This window comes from Meleagris gallopavo, chromosome 12 (assembly GCF_905368555.1).
Source record: "Meleagris gallopavo chromosome 12, MGAL_WU_HG_1.1, whole genome shotgun sequence".
Taxonomy (NCBI): domain Eukaryota; kingdom Metazoa; phylum Chordata; class Aves; order Galliformes; family Phasianidae; genus Meleagris; species Meleagris gallopavo.
Window position 1 is genome coordinate 1,838,188 of NC_139415.1, and position 11,860 is coordinate 1,850,047.

Consider the following 11,860-nt stretch of genomic DNA (forward strand, 5'->3'; position numbering starts at 1 on the left):
CCTAGAGCAGAAGGGAAGGGCGCAGCCGGAAGTAGAGAGAAAGAGGCGGGAGCGAAGGGAGAACGATAGCCAATGAGATGGCGAAGTGAGCAGCCGCTTCCGGTTCCGGGGATATAACAGAGGGAGCGCGGGGTGGGGCCGAGCATTTGCGGGTGAGGCAGCGTTCTGGTGGTTTTGTCGTGCAGGTGAGGGCTGAGGTGATGCTGGGCCTTTGCATTGTTCTTTGTGCCTTTGCTGCTCTCTTCACTCTTTTTCCCTTTGGTGGTGTGAGGGAGGGTGCTCTGTGCTCGGTTCGGCCTTTGTTCCCTCGGGTGCGGGAGGGAGGGGCTGCGTGTATGGAGGGGCTGCCTCGCATCCCTGAGGGGAGGAGGAGGAGCAGCTGGTGGGTCTGCAGCCCTTGGCGTCCTTTTCCTATCGGAAAAGGCTATATAACTGCTATGGCTGTGCGCTATTCTCTTTTATCTCATCCTTCTAGGGGCACATTTCCAAGTCATCTCGGGGTTCTCTCTAGTGTATTATCTCTGTACCTCCAGTGCATGGGGGGGGGTGGCTGACCCCTTGATGGCCCATTGCTCAGTGTGATCGTTTCTTTGTCCTCTCTCACCCCAGGCTCAGTCATGGCAGATGAGGAAATTGCTGCCCTGGTGGTGGACAATGGCTCTGGTATGTGCAAGGCAGGCTTTGCAGGGGATGATGCCCCCCGGGCTGTGTTCCCTTCCATTGTGGGACGCCCCCGGCATCAAGGTGTCATGGTGGGTATGGGGCAGAAGGACAGCTATGTGGGAGATGAAGCCCAGAGCAAGAGGGGCATCCTCACCCTGAAGTACCCTATTGAGCATGGCATTGTCACCAACTGGGATGACATGGAGAAGATCTGGCATCACACCTTCTACAATGAGTTGCGTGTTGCTCCAGAGGAGCACCCTGTCCTGCTCACCGAGGCCCCGCTGAACCCTAAAGCCAACCGGGAGAAGATGACCCAGATCATGTTTGAGACCTTCAACACTCCAGCTATGTATGTGGCCATCCAGGCTGTGCTGTCTCTTTATGCCTCTGGTCGCACCACCGGCATTGTCATGGACTCTGGGGATGGTGTCACCCACACAGTGCCCATCTATGAGGGCTATGCTCTGCCCCATGCCATCCTGCGTCTGGATTTGGCTGGCCGTGACCTGACTGACTACCTCATGAAGATCCTGACAGAGCGAGGTTATAGCTTCACCACCACGGCTGAGAGGGAGATCGTCCGTGATATCAAGGAGAAGCTGTGCTACGTTGCTCTAGACTTTGAGCAGGAGATGGCAACAGCTGCCTCATCCTCTTCCCTGGAGAAAAGCTATGAGCTGCCAGATGGGCAGGTGATCACCATTGGGAATGAGCGCTTCCGATGCCCTGAAGCCATCTTCCAACCTTCTTTCCTGGGCATGGAGTCCTGCGGCATCCACGAGACCACCTTCAACTCCATCATGAAGTGTGATGTGGACATCAGGAAGGACCTGTATGCCAACACCGTGCTGTCTGGGGGTACTACCATGTACCCTGGCATTGCTGACAGGATGCAGAAGGAGATCACGGCGCTAGCACCCAGCACCATGAAGATCAAGATCATTGCCCCACCGGAGCGCAAATATTCTGTCTGGATCGGTGGCTCCATCCTGGCCTCCCTCTCTACCTTCCAGCAAATGTGGATCAGCAAGCAGGAGTATGATGAGTCCGGCCCCTCCATTGTCCATCGCAAGTGCTTCTAGAGGGGCTGCTGGCAGTCACCTGGGGTGTCCCCACAGTGGGGCAGGCATGGGAGGAGGTGTTGCAGGCTCGTCCTTGGGAGCTCTCCCTTCAGCTTGGACCAGTATTGTTTGACTGTTACTTATTTTACGTTCTAATTTGTTGGGGTACTGAGTAGTAGCATACGGTGTGCATTTTAATGGCCTTGCTCCAGTTTGGACCAGTTCGTGACTAGCTTTTTAGTGGAGAGAAATGGCAGCCTGTTGGCTGTGGTTCTGGGGCAGAAAGTAGATGAGTTGTTCACATTTCCTATGTAACGCTAACAGGATGACACTAAAGTAGGTTTGTCACCTTTAGGTTTGTCACATCTGACTCGTTTGTAGGAAAACAAATAAACTTAGGCTTAAAAGTGTAAGATTCTTTCTTGCTTTCTTTCAGGGTGGGTGTGCTTCGAGGATTGTGTGGTCTGAGGGCTTAGAGTCAGTCCTGGACTCCAACTACTTAGGAGTTTGCAACTTAACAAAACAAACTTCGGGTGACCCACTGCAAACTGCGCAGTGTCACTGTGTGAACCGGCTGCATGCAGACCATTTTAAGAACTGTTAGGGAGGAAAAACTTGACTGGTATGCAGCTCTTGCAGCCCTTCTGTACTTTCATGGTAACTTGACTTTATTTAGAACCTCTTCCTGTCAGAAAAGTTAGCGTGCTGGCACAGGTTTTGTGATGAGAGGAGCCTCTCCTTTTTTGGGAGAGAGTGACAAGATGTGGCAGCAGGAATTCCCAGAGCTTGCTCAGCTTAGGGAAGGGGGTCCATCTTGCTGTAGCGAGTTTCTGCTGTCCTGCTGATCTCTGCCTCCATGGGAAGAGCTGGGGGAAGGATAGCAGCCTCTGTTTGCAGTGGTGAAAGCTCATGCACTTGCTGCTGTTCATATGGGAATCGAAGGAGATGCGTCTCCATGGGCTGTTGACCTGCGGGGAGGCTCGCTGGGAGCTCAGCGCTGCTGTGAGCCTTGCAGCCTCCAGTTCTTCGCTGGGCAACCTCCCTTCTCCGAGCACCGGCGGACCACCACCGCCCTCCCACCGCCCGTGAATGAGCCCGCGCTGCCGCTCTCCCGCCTTTAAACCCTTAGCCGGCCGTCCATTGGCTTGTTGTGCCACCTCATCGGCAAGCCGGCCAATCGGTGGCTTCCTCTTATTCCCACACAGAGCAGACTCCATTTCCCAATGCGCACCGCGCTAGGGGTCACACTTCCGTTTCCGGCGCGATGACGGAAGAGCGACGGCGAGGGGAGGCCTGACCGGGGGAGCCGGCCGCGCTCCGCTCCTGCTCGCGGTGAGACGTGGCGGCCGCCTCTGTGCGGCTTCAGGTGTGCGCGTGAGGGGCTGAGCGCTCGGCTGGGAGCTTGGAGAACGTCGTCGTGCGCTGCTCGGGGCTCCCCGTGCGAGCGCGGGGCCTGCGGTTCTTAAGGCGGCCTGGGGGCTGCGTCACCGCGCGTTGTTTTCCTCCCTTTCCAGGCCTCCGTGGGCCTGAGGTCGGTTCTGTGACCGGAGATGGCCGTGTCCGAGTGGCACATCGCGGTGAAGCTGGCGGACCAGCCGCTGGCTCCCAAATCCATCTTACGTTTACCTGAGACGGAGCTCGGGGAGTGTCCCCTGGGCGGGTGCAGCATCTCCCACCTCAAGCAGCTGATCACCGGCAAGCTGCAGGAGTCCGTCCCGGACCCCGAGCTCATCGGTAGGTGCACGGGTCGTGGCCAGCTCCTGCCTTCCTGCGGCTCTGCTGGGGGAGGGAGCAAACTGAAGCTTTGTGAATCTGGGGTTTTCCTGTGCTGCCGCCCCAGATGCAGGCAGGGCGATATTTCCAGTCCTCACTTCTTAAGGACCACCGACTCTTCCTGGGTGTGCTGTATGTGTTTGTCTTTTCCATAGATCTGATCTACTGTGGCCGTAAGCTGAGGGATGACCAGACGCTTGATTTTTATGGCATCCAGTCCGGCTCCACTGTTCATGTCCTGCGCAAGTCCTGGCCTGAGCCTGATCAGAAACCAGGTGGGGAGGAGTTGGTGCGGGTTACCTTGGGTGTGAGGAGCTGCTGTTCTCTGTGACACGTTTCTAGGAGAATGGCATGGGATTTGGAGGTGGAACTGATATGTTTGCGCTCCACCACTCAAGGTGGTCAACAGGCATTACTTTTATCTTGCTGATGGCAGAAGTGTGGAATGAATCGTAGAATTGCTCAGGTTGGAAAAGACATTAAAGATTATCAAATCCATCTGCAAGCTGAATATCCCTTTCAGCTCTGACCAATCTTAATTTTGCTAGAGAATTAGAAGCCAAGTGTCTCATTAGTACAGCTAGAGCTTGTGCGTGTCTGACTATAGAGTAAAAACGGCCAGTTTAGAATTATTTCAGTGTATTTCCTTTTATGCACATACGAATATATATATTTTTCTATGCCTGGAAGCTGGGAATGTGGCCGCAGCCCTTGATGGGCTGTTGCTCGTTAAGCTGTGGTAACAGCGCTGGGCCAGTTGTGATCTGTATCCTTCTTTCCCAGACCAATTGAACTCAGGAGAATTAAAGAATCACTGCTGCTACTGCAGTACACACCGAGGGTGTAAAATGGCTTGTGAAACTGACAGAGGGAGAACCATGTTTTGATCTGTTGTTTTTCTTCCTTCAGAGCCAGTGGACAAGGTGGCAGCGGTACGGGAGTTCCGTGTCCTTCACACAGCCCTGCATAGCAGTCCTGCTTACAGAGATGCAGTGAGTGGGACTTTGTACATCACCACCTTGGTGTCTTCTGTCTGACCCCCTTTCTAAAGAAAGACCCTTAGTGAAACCCTGCCATGTGACACTGTTGATTGATTCTGATTTCTCTGGCAGGTGTTCAAAATGCTGGGGAACAAGGAGTCGTTGGATCAGATCATAGTTGCTACTCCTGGCCTCAGCAGTGACCCAGTTGCTTTGGGTGAGTCCAGGTGTGACTCAGAGGGTCTGGAGAAAGCCGGATAAGGATGGCTTTATAGTAAAACAAATACTTCAAGATAAGTTAAACACTGAACCCTTTCAAAAAGTGTTCCTGACGTAGGGTGTGATTGCAATCTCATGCAGCCATCTGGGCTGAGCTGGGTGGCAGGCTTGATCCTGCCTTAAAGTAGAGCTGTCTGCATTGAAGCACAGCCTGTGGGATCTGCTGGGAAAGCCCTGCATCCCGGGGGTGCGGCTGTGATTTAGTCTGTCTAAGAAGGCACAAAAGGTTTCTGAGAACAATAATAGAGTATTTCTGGTGTCTTTTCATGACTCATTTCCTGAAAAACAACTAATTTGCTTTTTTTCCCATGGTTGGACTGGCTCCTGTGTGTCTTGTATCCCATCTCTTACTGGTCATGCTTCCTGGTCTCTCCCAGGCGTCCTGCAGGACAAGGATCTCTTCTCAGTGTTTGCAGACCCCAACATGTTGGACACGTAAGTTCATGTAAGCTGGCACGGTGACTAAGCAGCTCCTTTGTTGTAATTCTGTATAGGTCACTTCCCTCTGGGTGGGAAAAAGCATTCTGCTGCTTTCTGCCAGTACAGGTACACCGAGACAGAGATCTGGGGAAGGACTGTTCTTCCTTAGCGGCAGATGCTTTGGTAAGCATCTGTTGACACAGTGGAAGCAGGATCGTCCTTACCTCCAGATCTGGTAGCTCACAGCAGGGAGTTGCTTTGTGAGAGCGTGTGGGAGATGTGTACAATGGGAGGGCCAGCATGGGATTGAGAAGGATCCCTGACTTGTCTGGCTCTGTGGGGAGGTGTTTGTTGTTGGATAGCTAAAGGCAGTATCGTGATGGTGTTGGCTCAGCTAGTGGGGATGGCTCTGCCATTTCTGCTGTAAGTTCTTCACTAGCATCAAGCCACTCCTTCCTTAGTTTCTCTGTGTACACAATTTGTTCTTCCACCCTGTCTCTCCAGGCTAATACCGGCTCACCCTGCACTTGTGAATGCCATTGTCCTTGTCCTGCACTCGGTGGCAGGCAGCACCCCGCTCCCAGCCCCAGAGACATCCTCTCGTGGCATGTCTTCTGGCTCCTATCGTGACATGCCGGGTACGTTTAGCCTGTGGCTATGCAGATGTGGGAGGGAGCTGCAGAGGTGATGTGCTGCAGGGTCTGTTACAGATAAATCAGTATTTTACTGATGCAGGGCTGAGAAACAAAAGAGGTCTGGGTACCTGAGCTTGGAACATGCTTTGTGGTTTCTCAGATTGTATTGAGAGAGGCTTGTCTGGTGCAGTTCAACCTCGGCGCCTCTCCTAGCTGTGTGTGTATCACCATATCACCACTGTTGGTAGCAGATTGCTGTGGCCCCTGTTTTGCACAAGTGATGGGCCTGAACTGTCTTCCATTGACCTGTTGCAAGTGAACTTGTTAGTGCTGAGCTTGGCTGTGTGACCAAAGTCTCCACTGGATTCTCATCTGGTGCCCAATTCCTGCCAGCATCTGGTGTGTTCTGCATCTGTTGAGTCTTCTTTCTATTGCAGGTGGTTTTCTGTTTGAAGGTCTCTCTGATGATGAAGATGACTTTCACCAGGTAATTCACAGTCTGGATTGGGTGGAATAACTATTTTGGATTTGTGATAATGGTTTTAACTTTATAGCTCTTAATGTCTCCAAAGGTTTTCTGTATAATCTCATCAGCAGCATGATCTGTGGCTCATTAGGAGTTCATTAAGATGCTGTATTAATAATTGTGGTATGCTTGAGTGCTCTGCAGATTAGGACTTTTGAGTGCTGAAGTAGGGTCACAACAGAAGAAAGAAGCACAACTCAGTAGCACTTGCCATCAGCATAAACACCTTTTGTATTCAAACTGCTGCAGAACCAGAGTTGTGCATAACTGATGTTCTGTTATTTCAACGGAGGGCACTCCTCTAATTGGCAGATGTTTCTTTTTAAAATCTTGATGTTTGACTTTCAAGAACTGCAGGGAAGGGATCCCTAGCAATAAGCACCCAAGCCAGATGTCAATGGGACATGGCCACTGACACCAAAGGTCTGTTTTATCCACGCAGAGCACAAGATCAACACCATCCAGCAGCACTTCTGGTTCCCGCCCAGCTTCCCTTGGTTACTCTGGGGCTGCTGGACCACGACCGATCACCCAGAGTGAGCTGGCAACTGCACTGGCACTGGCCAGCACCCCAGAGAGCAGCTCCCACACACCAACCCCTGGTACCCAGGTATAGCACCAGCTGGGGGTGTCCTCCTGCCCTGTAAAGCCAGCACTTGACTGAATGCAAGCCTTATGTGGACTCAGGTTCCTGCAGCAAGTGCTCTTCTGAGCTGTATACAACTTGTCTCTCTCACTAGGGTCACTCCTCTGGGACCTCCCCTATGTCATCCAGTGTCCAGTCAGGAACACCCATCACCAACGACCTCTTCAGCCAGGCCTTGCAGCATGCCCTGCAGGCCTCAGGGCAGCCCAGTCTGCAGGTCAGTGTCTTGGCCTCTTCTTTTGGGAACCTGTGAAAGCTCTGTATCACACTCAGCACTGCAGGGTAGAGGTGGCTCTTCCGGCTATCACCTGTGGCAGGATTTTAAGTTGGAAGAAGCGTCACTGGTGAAGAGCTTTATTGAGGTGGCATGATAGATGTGTGCAGAAGGACTGGATGGAAGTGGCAGAGATGGGCTGGTGGGTTTAGGGTATTACCAGCAAGACTTAGAACTTTCAAGACCTTTCTGCACATTTGGAATTGTGCTTGTGAGCTAGAGAGATGGGATAAACCAGCATGGTGGAGTAAGCTTTGGAGAAGGCTGTTTTTTTTGTTTTGTTTTGTTTTACTGCTTGGACTCTTGCACCTACCCTTGGCTTCTTTTGTTTCCTGTCTGTAGAGCCAGTGGCAGCCACAGCTTCAGCAACTGCGAGACATGGGCATACACGATGATGAGCTAAGTCTCCGGGCTCTGCAGGCTACTGGAGGGGACATTCAGGCTGCCTTGGAGCTCATCTTTGCTGGTGGGGCTCCCTAGCTCTGGGCAGGAGGGGCTGGACCAATGTGTGGCACTGATATTCCTCGGTCTGGGACTCAATCCCAAAGTTCTGTGGGGAATGGAGCAGCTGAGGTGGCTGCTCCTATCCATGCAGGTGGGTTGTGCGCGCCTGTTTGAGAGCATTTAGCAAGCTGAGGACAGTTCCTCCAGCTACTGTGATCTCTCTTCAGCCTTCTCCCCATTCTGACCACCATTATTGAGACCTCGGAGCTTTGTTCAGCACAGAGAATAATGCAGCTCTTGTGTGCTGGAAAGATGTAGCACAGTTCTGCAGCCTTAGATCTGGTGCTGTTCTGTACTATTGCCTGCTGTTTCGTTCCTGCCCACCTGGCATGCCTCAGGCTATCTCCTTTTGCTGTTTTCCCTCCCTGTGTTTGACTGTATTAAATGGACTGTATTCACTTGCCTGTTGTTTGGGTAGTGATCCGTGCTGTCTTAAATTCCAAATCTGCAAGGCAGTGCATGCTTGTTGCGTCGTGGAACCTGGACAACGTGGTCTGCCTGTTGGAGGACTATTATTTCAGCAGAGGGCACTCCTCTTACAGAACAAGATGCTGGCTGTGTCCACGAGCTGCCAGAAGACCACTGTGTTGGGACTGAAGCTGATCTGCCCAGTCTTCCTCCTTTAGTTAGGCCTATAAAGAACTCATCGTGCTATAGATGCTTGCTGAGAAGGTGGCCCAAAAAGCATCACGTCTCCTTGTTTCTGTATTCCATTGTCTTGGGCAAAGCTGGTGCAGTGCTGCAAGAACGAAGGTGCAGGAGTTCATGGCCACCACAAGGTGACAGTAGAAATATGACAGGCCCAAGACAGGGTCGAGGCAGGTGCTGAAGATTGCAGGGTATTGCCAGTGACTCAATGGGAGAGGCACATTGTTTCTGACACGATGGGCTGGTTTGTTGGGTTGCAGCGAATATTTTTCCAAGGTGTCTTCTAATTCTGGGTGCCATGTTTGAAGCTCTCAGGAGCTGCCTACAAAGGCAATCAAATACGCACTGTAATTAGTTGGTGGGAGCTCTGAGACAAATTGGAGCCAGAGGTAGATCTGGCGTCACTCTGAATGTACCATCAAGACTGACAGAGCATGAAAATGGGAGCTGGTTTGCCTGAAATGCCACCGTGTGACACTAGGGAAGCTCAGAGCAGAAAATGGTCCCTTACCTTCAGGCTACCTGTGTTCCCCTCTAATTCCTTTCAAAGCACAACTGTTGTCTGCTGATACAATCTCAGCTATCGCACAGCAAATGCTGGATTGTTCTGGCCAGGATGGCTTATTGACTGCTAGAGTTTAATCCTGTCTGGAGGATTAAAACCCCCAGGAGAAGAGGGACTGTTTTTATTTTTCCATATGCAGGGGATAAGATTTGATGAGTATCAGATATCTTCTGGCTCTCCTAACTCGATACATCCTTCCTGGTTACTGCCTTCATTACCAGTTTTGGATGATGACTGTCATTTTACAAATACAGAAACTAATTACTTTATTCCCATGCCTGCTGCCTTCATTCCTTACTTTGCTAGGGATGGGTAGCTTATGCAGAGCACTCCCCCTCTCTTTTCTGTTCCGTAGACAAGCCCCGCTGTCAGCCCTCAATCCTCCCAAGGCTAACTGAGGATTAGCTGTATCGCAGATGTCGTGGTGATGCTGGAGCTGGGAGCCACAAAGCTCCCCCAGACCTGCATGGAGCTGGCAGGGCTTGCTTTGGGACTGCTTGCTTGCCTGTGCCCTGTCAAGTCTCAGCTCAGACTGGGAACAGCTTGGGGCTATCGGTGTCCCCAGATGGTCTTTCTTTTGTCTTCCCTTGCTCTAAAGATTTGATCGCTTTGGCTAATGTGTTGTCTTAAGTATTTTTTTTTTTCCCATTATATGGGCTATTTCTACTTCTCCCTGTGTTCTCAGAGAGCTGGTTGCTTTCCATGGAGAGAATTTCTTTTTCTTTCACAAATTAAGTTGCTTGGCTTAGAGTACCACATCAGACACGTTCTTTGAAGCAGCTATAGCAGAGAACTTGGCACTGATGTTGTTCTCAACAAGATTGATGCGTGCGCTTCACTTCCCTCATCTCGCCTCTCTTTGCCTAGAATAGACGTGTTCAGCAAGCAGGCAAATTTAGAGCTGTGGGGAAGGGGGGAGAGGCTCTGCCTGGTCCCTGCAGTGCTGGTGATGGAGGAGGAGGAAGGGAAACTTTGATGCAGGAGGCTCTTGGAGGAGACCAACTGCACAGCAGCCAGGTGAGCGCTGCCTTCTCGGCTGCTCTAATTGGTGAGCACCTCCTGCCTCCCTGCTCCGAGATGAAAGCCCTGAGGTGTGCAGGGAAAGCTCAGCCTCTTGTCTGAACCTGTCCTGGCTCTTAATAGCCACTGGTGGAGCCTGTGTTCAAAGACAGGTATCAAAAAAGAGCTGGAATAACTGTGCAGATTGCTGGCATTCATCTCTTAGAAAGAAGTTTAGTTCAGACACTAAATTGCCAGTGGTTGGAGCACAACAAATTCTGTTTTTTGGGAGCAAATTGCAGTGTGCTATCTCTCACCTGCCTAGTCCCTGGAGTCCTGCCTTAATGTCACTGCTCTGACACCTTTCCTCCTGTATCATCTCTCATCACCACATCTGTGCTTGGGTTAGAGATGCATCCACTTTGCTGGGGCTCAGCACGTCTGCATCCTGCTTGTGTACCTAACCTTTGTCACACGCCAAGCATCTGTGGCCTGAATATCATCCCGACTGTGCTGCAGGAGCAGATGGAAGGTGTTTGAAAACATTTGGCTGACCCATTAGGAAGGGTGGAGATCAGGCCGTGGGTCTTGACGTAAGTTCTTTTTTTAGGGACTTTTTGCTACTGACTTCAAAGAAATGCCTGCCTCAGTTCCCTCTTTGCTTCTAATGGAACTGACATGGGGAAGTGGTAATAGTGGGAGTTTTCAGCAATAATGGTAGCAGCTGTTTGGTACTCCCATGTTTTGGTAATCTTGTTATTTGTTCCGGTGCTTGACCATCAATGCTGGAGTGTCATACACAGATGCGGGGGTTGGGATCTAAGCTCTTTACCATATGTGCCCTTTTTTAGCCTGCTTTGGCCACCTCAATGGCTTTTCCACCACCTGCCTTGTTTCTCTTTGCCTAACACAGTCCTGAGCTGACTGTCCCTGTGGGGATCCAAGTGCTGCTGTGGGAGGATAATTTTCTAGCAAGAAGGTGAAATGGAGACAGAACAGAATCTCCCAGACTTCTGCTATGCCCCATACCATGTGATGCCCAACCTTCGTCTGCTTTCACAATGATGCTGGAGTCTTCCCACGTGGGAAGTGAACACAGCAAGATCCCTTCCAGGAGCAGAAATGCACATTTAAGGTATTAAGTGTTTCTGTGTGGACATTGTGTTTGGGTGGTTTGTTGAATCAGATATTAAACCTGCAAAGTTTGGAGCTCTTCAGCTTTTCTGGCTTAATATGACCACATCTGAATTCCACTCACCCTCCCACATGCCTCTCCCATATTTCAAAGGCATCTTGCTTCCTTGCTCTCCAGTCCAAACAGGCTCTGATGCTAAAGGAACCCTGCTTGTCGTGCACACATGTACTGAGCTGGGGGAACATCGTCCTCCCTACACCTAGATCTGGTGTGGGATGTGTGCTTTGCCCCCACAGCTACAGTGACACCCCAGCTGTGAATGTTATTTAGGGCAGGTTTCTCCAATGCTGCACCTCCTGCACAACTTTCGAGGGAGGGAATGACCTTGAGCACCAGGCTCTAAAGCTGCATGTTTAAACAGCAGCAGGAAATTTATCTGTCATACCTCTTGTGTACTGACATTATTTGTACAGGGCTTGGTAGTTTCCTATTTGTTTTCAGTTTTGTTCTCAGTAAACTCTGGGGAGCCAGGAAATGCATAATGGGCTGTAGCTTTTTTTCTTGAGTTAACTTTGTGTTGACTGGGTGAGCTCAACAGTGTCATGGAGGGGCAGACAGGATGTGGTGGCTGCCATAAGCTTTGGGATTTCCTTGTCAGTAACAAAATCTTGGTATCCTTCTTTCTCAGGCAGAATTTCCAGCAAGGAAGTAAAGTTTTAGTGCTGCTGGGCCTCCTGGCCAGGAATCAG

The 11,860-nt window shown here is 51.0% G+C and overlaps 3 protein-coding genes across 9 annotated transcripts in view; all 3 read left to right on the forward strand.

The window, feature by feature from the left end:
• The first annotated feature begins 45 nt into the window (after window positions 1–45).
• Window positions 46–2,140, forward strand: LOC100542800 (actin, cytoplasmic type 5). The gene is made up of 2 exons (XM_003209327.4): window positions 46–185; window positions 610–2,140. The coding sequence occupies exon 2, from the start codon at window positions 618–620 to the stop codon at window positions 1,746–1,748; it is 1,131 nt and encodes a 376-aa protein (XP_003209375.1). The 5' UTR covers window positions 46–185; window positions 610–617; the 3' UTR covers window positions 1,749–2,140.
• Window positions 2,141–2,936: 796 nt separating this feature from the next.
• UBL7 (ubiquitin like 7) lies at window positions 2,937–11,032 on the forward strand. Of its 6 annotated transcripts, none has more exons than XM_010717198.4 (11): window positions 2,937–3,059; window positions 3,242–3,461; window positions 3,656–3,775; window positions 4,410–4,492; window positions 4,613–4,697; window positions 5,137–5,194; window positions 5,684–5,817; window positions 6,252–6,301; window positions 6,783–6,950; window positions 7,081–7,203; window positions 7,603–8,165. In XM_010717198.4, the coding sequence occupies exons 2-11, from the start codon at window positions 3,278–3,280 to the stop codon at window positions 7,738–7,740; spliced, it is 1,143 nt and encodes a 380-aa protein (XP_010715500.1). In that variant the 5' UTR covers window positions 2,937–3,059; window positions 3,242–3,277; the 3' UTR covers window positions 7,741–8,165. The 6 variants fall into 6 exon arrangements, 3 of the variants coding, with proteins under 3 accessions (XP_010715500.1, XP_010715501.1, XP_003209376.2); XM_010717199.4 differs by having other exon boundaries at window positions 2,945–3,093; XR_014885801.1 differs by adding an exon at window positions 10,890–11,032 and having other exon boundaries at window positions 2,968–3,461; window positions 7,603–7,855.
• Window positions 10,969–11,860, forward strand: part of SEMA7A (semaphorin 7A (JohnMiltonHagen blood group)) — a 30,260-nt gene continuing 29,368 nt past the window's right edge. For both annotated transcript variants that reach the window (XM_085233674.1, XM_085233675.1), the window contains exons 1-2: window positions 10,969–11,111; window positions 11,800–11,860. In XM_085233674.1, coding sequence (XP_085089800.1) covers window positions 11,038–11,111; window positions 11,800–11,860 — 135 coding nt within the window. In that variant the 5' untranslated portion in view covers window positions 10,969–11,037. The remainder of the gene's footprint in view (window positions 11,112–11,799) is intronic.

Coding starts and splice junctions, on each gene's coding strand:
- LOC100542800 (XM_003209327.4), top strand. CDS start 618: ATGGCAGATGAGGAAATTGCTGCCCTGGTGGTGGACAATGGCTCTGGT.
- UBL7 (XM_010717198.4), top strand. CDS start 3,278: ATGGCCGTGTCCGAGTGGCACATCGCGGTGAAGCTGGCGGACCAGCCG. Junction 3,776..4,409: donor TGAGCCTGATCAGAAACCAG/GTGGGGAGGAGT, acceptor TTCTTCCTTCAG/AGCCAGTGGACAAGGTGGCA. Junction 4,698..5,136: donor CAGTGACCCAGTTGCTTTGG/GTGAGTCCAGGT, acceptor GGTCTCTCCCAG/GCGTCCTGCAGGACAAGGAT.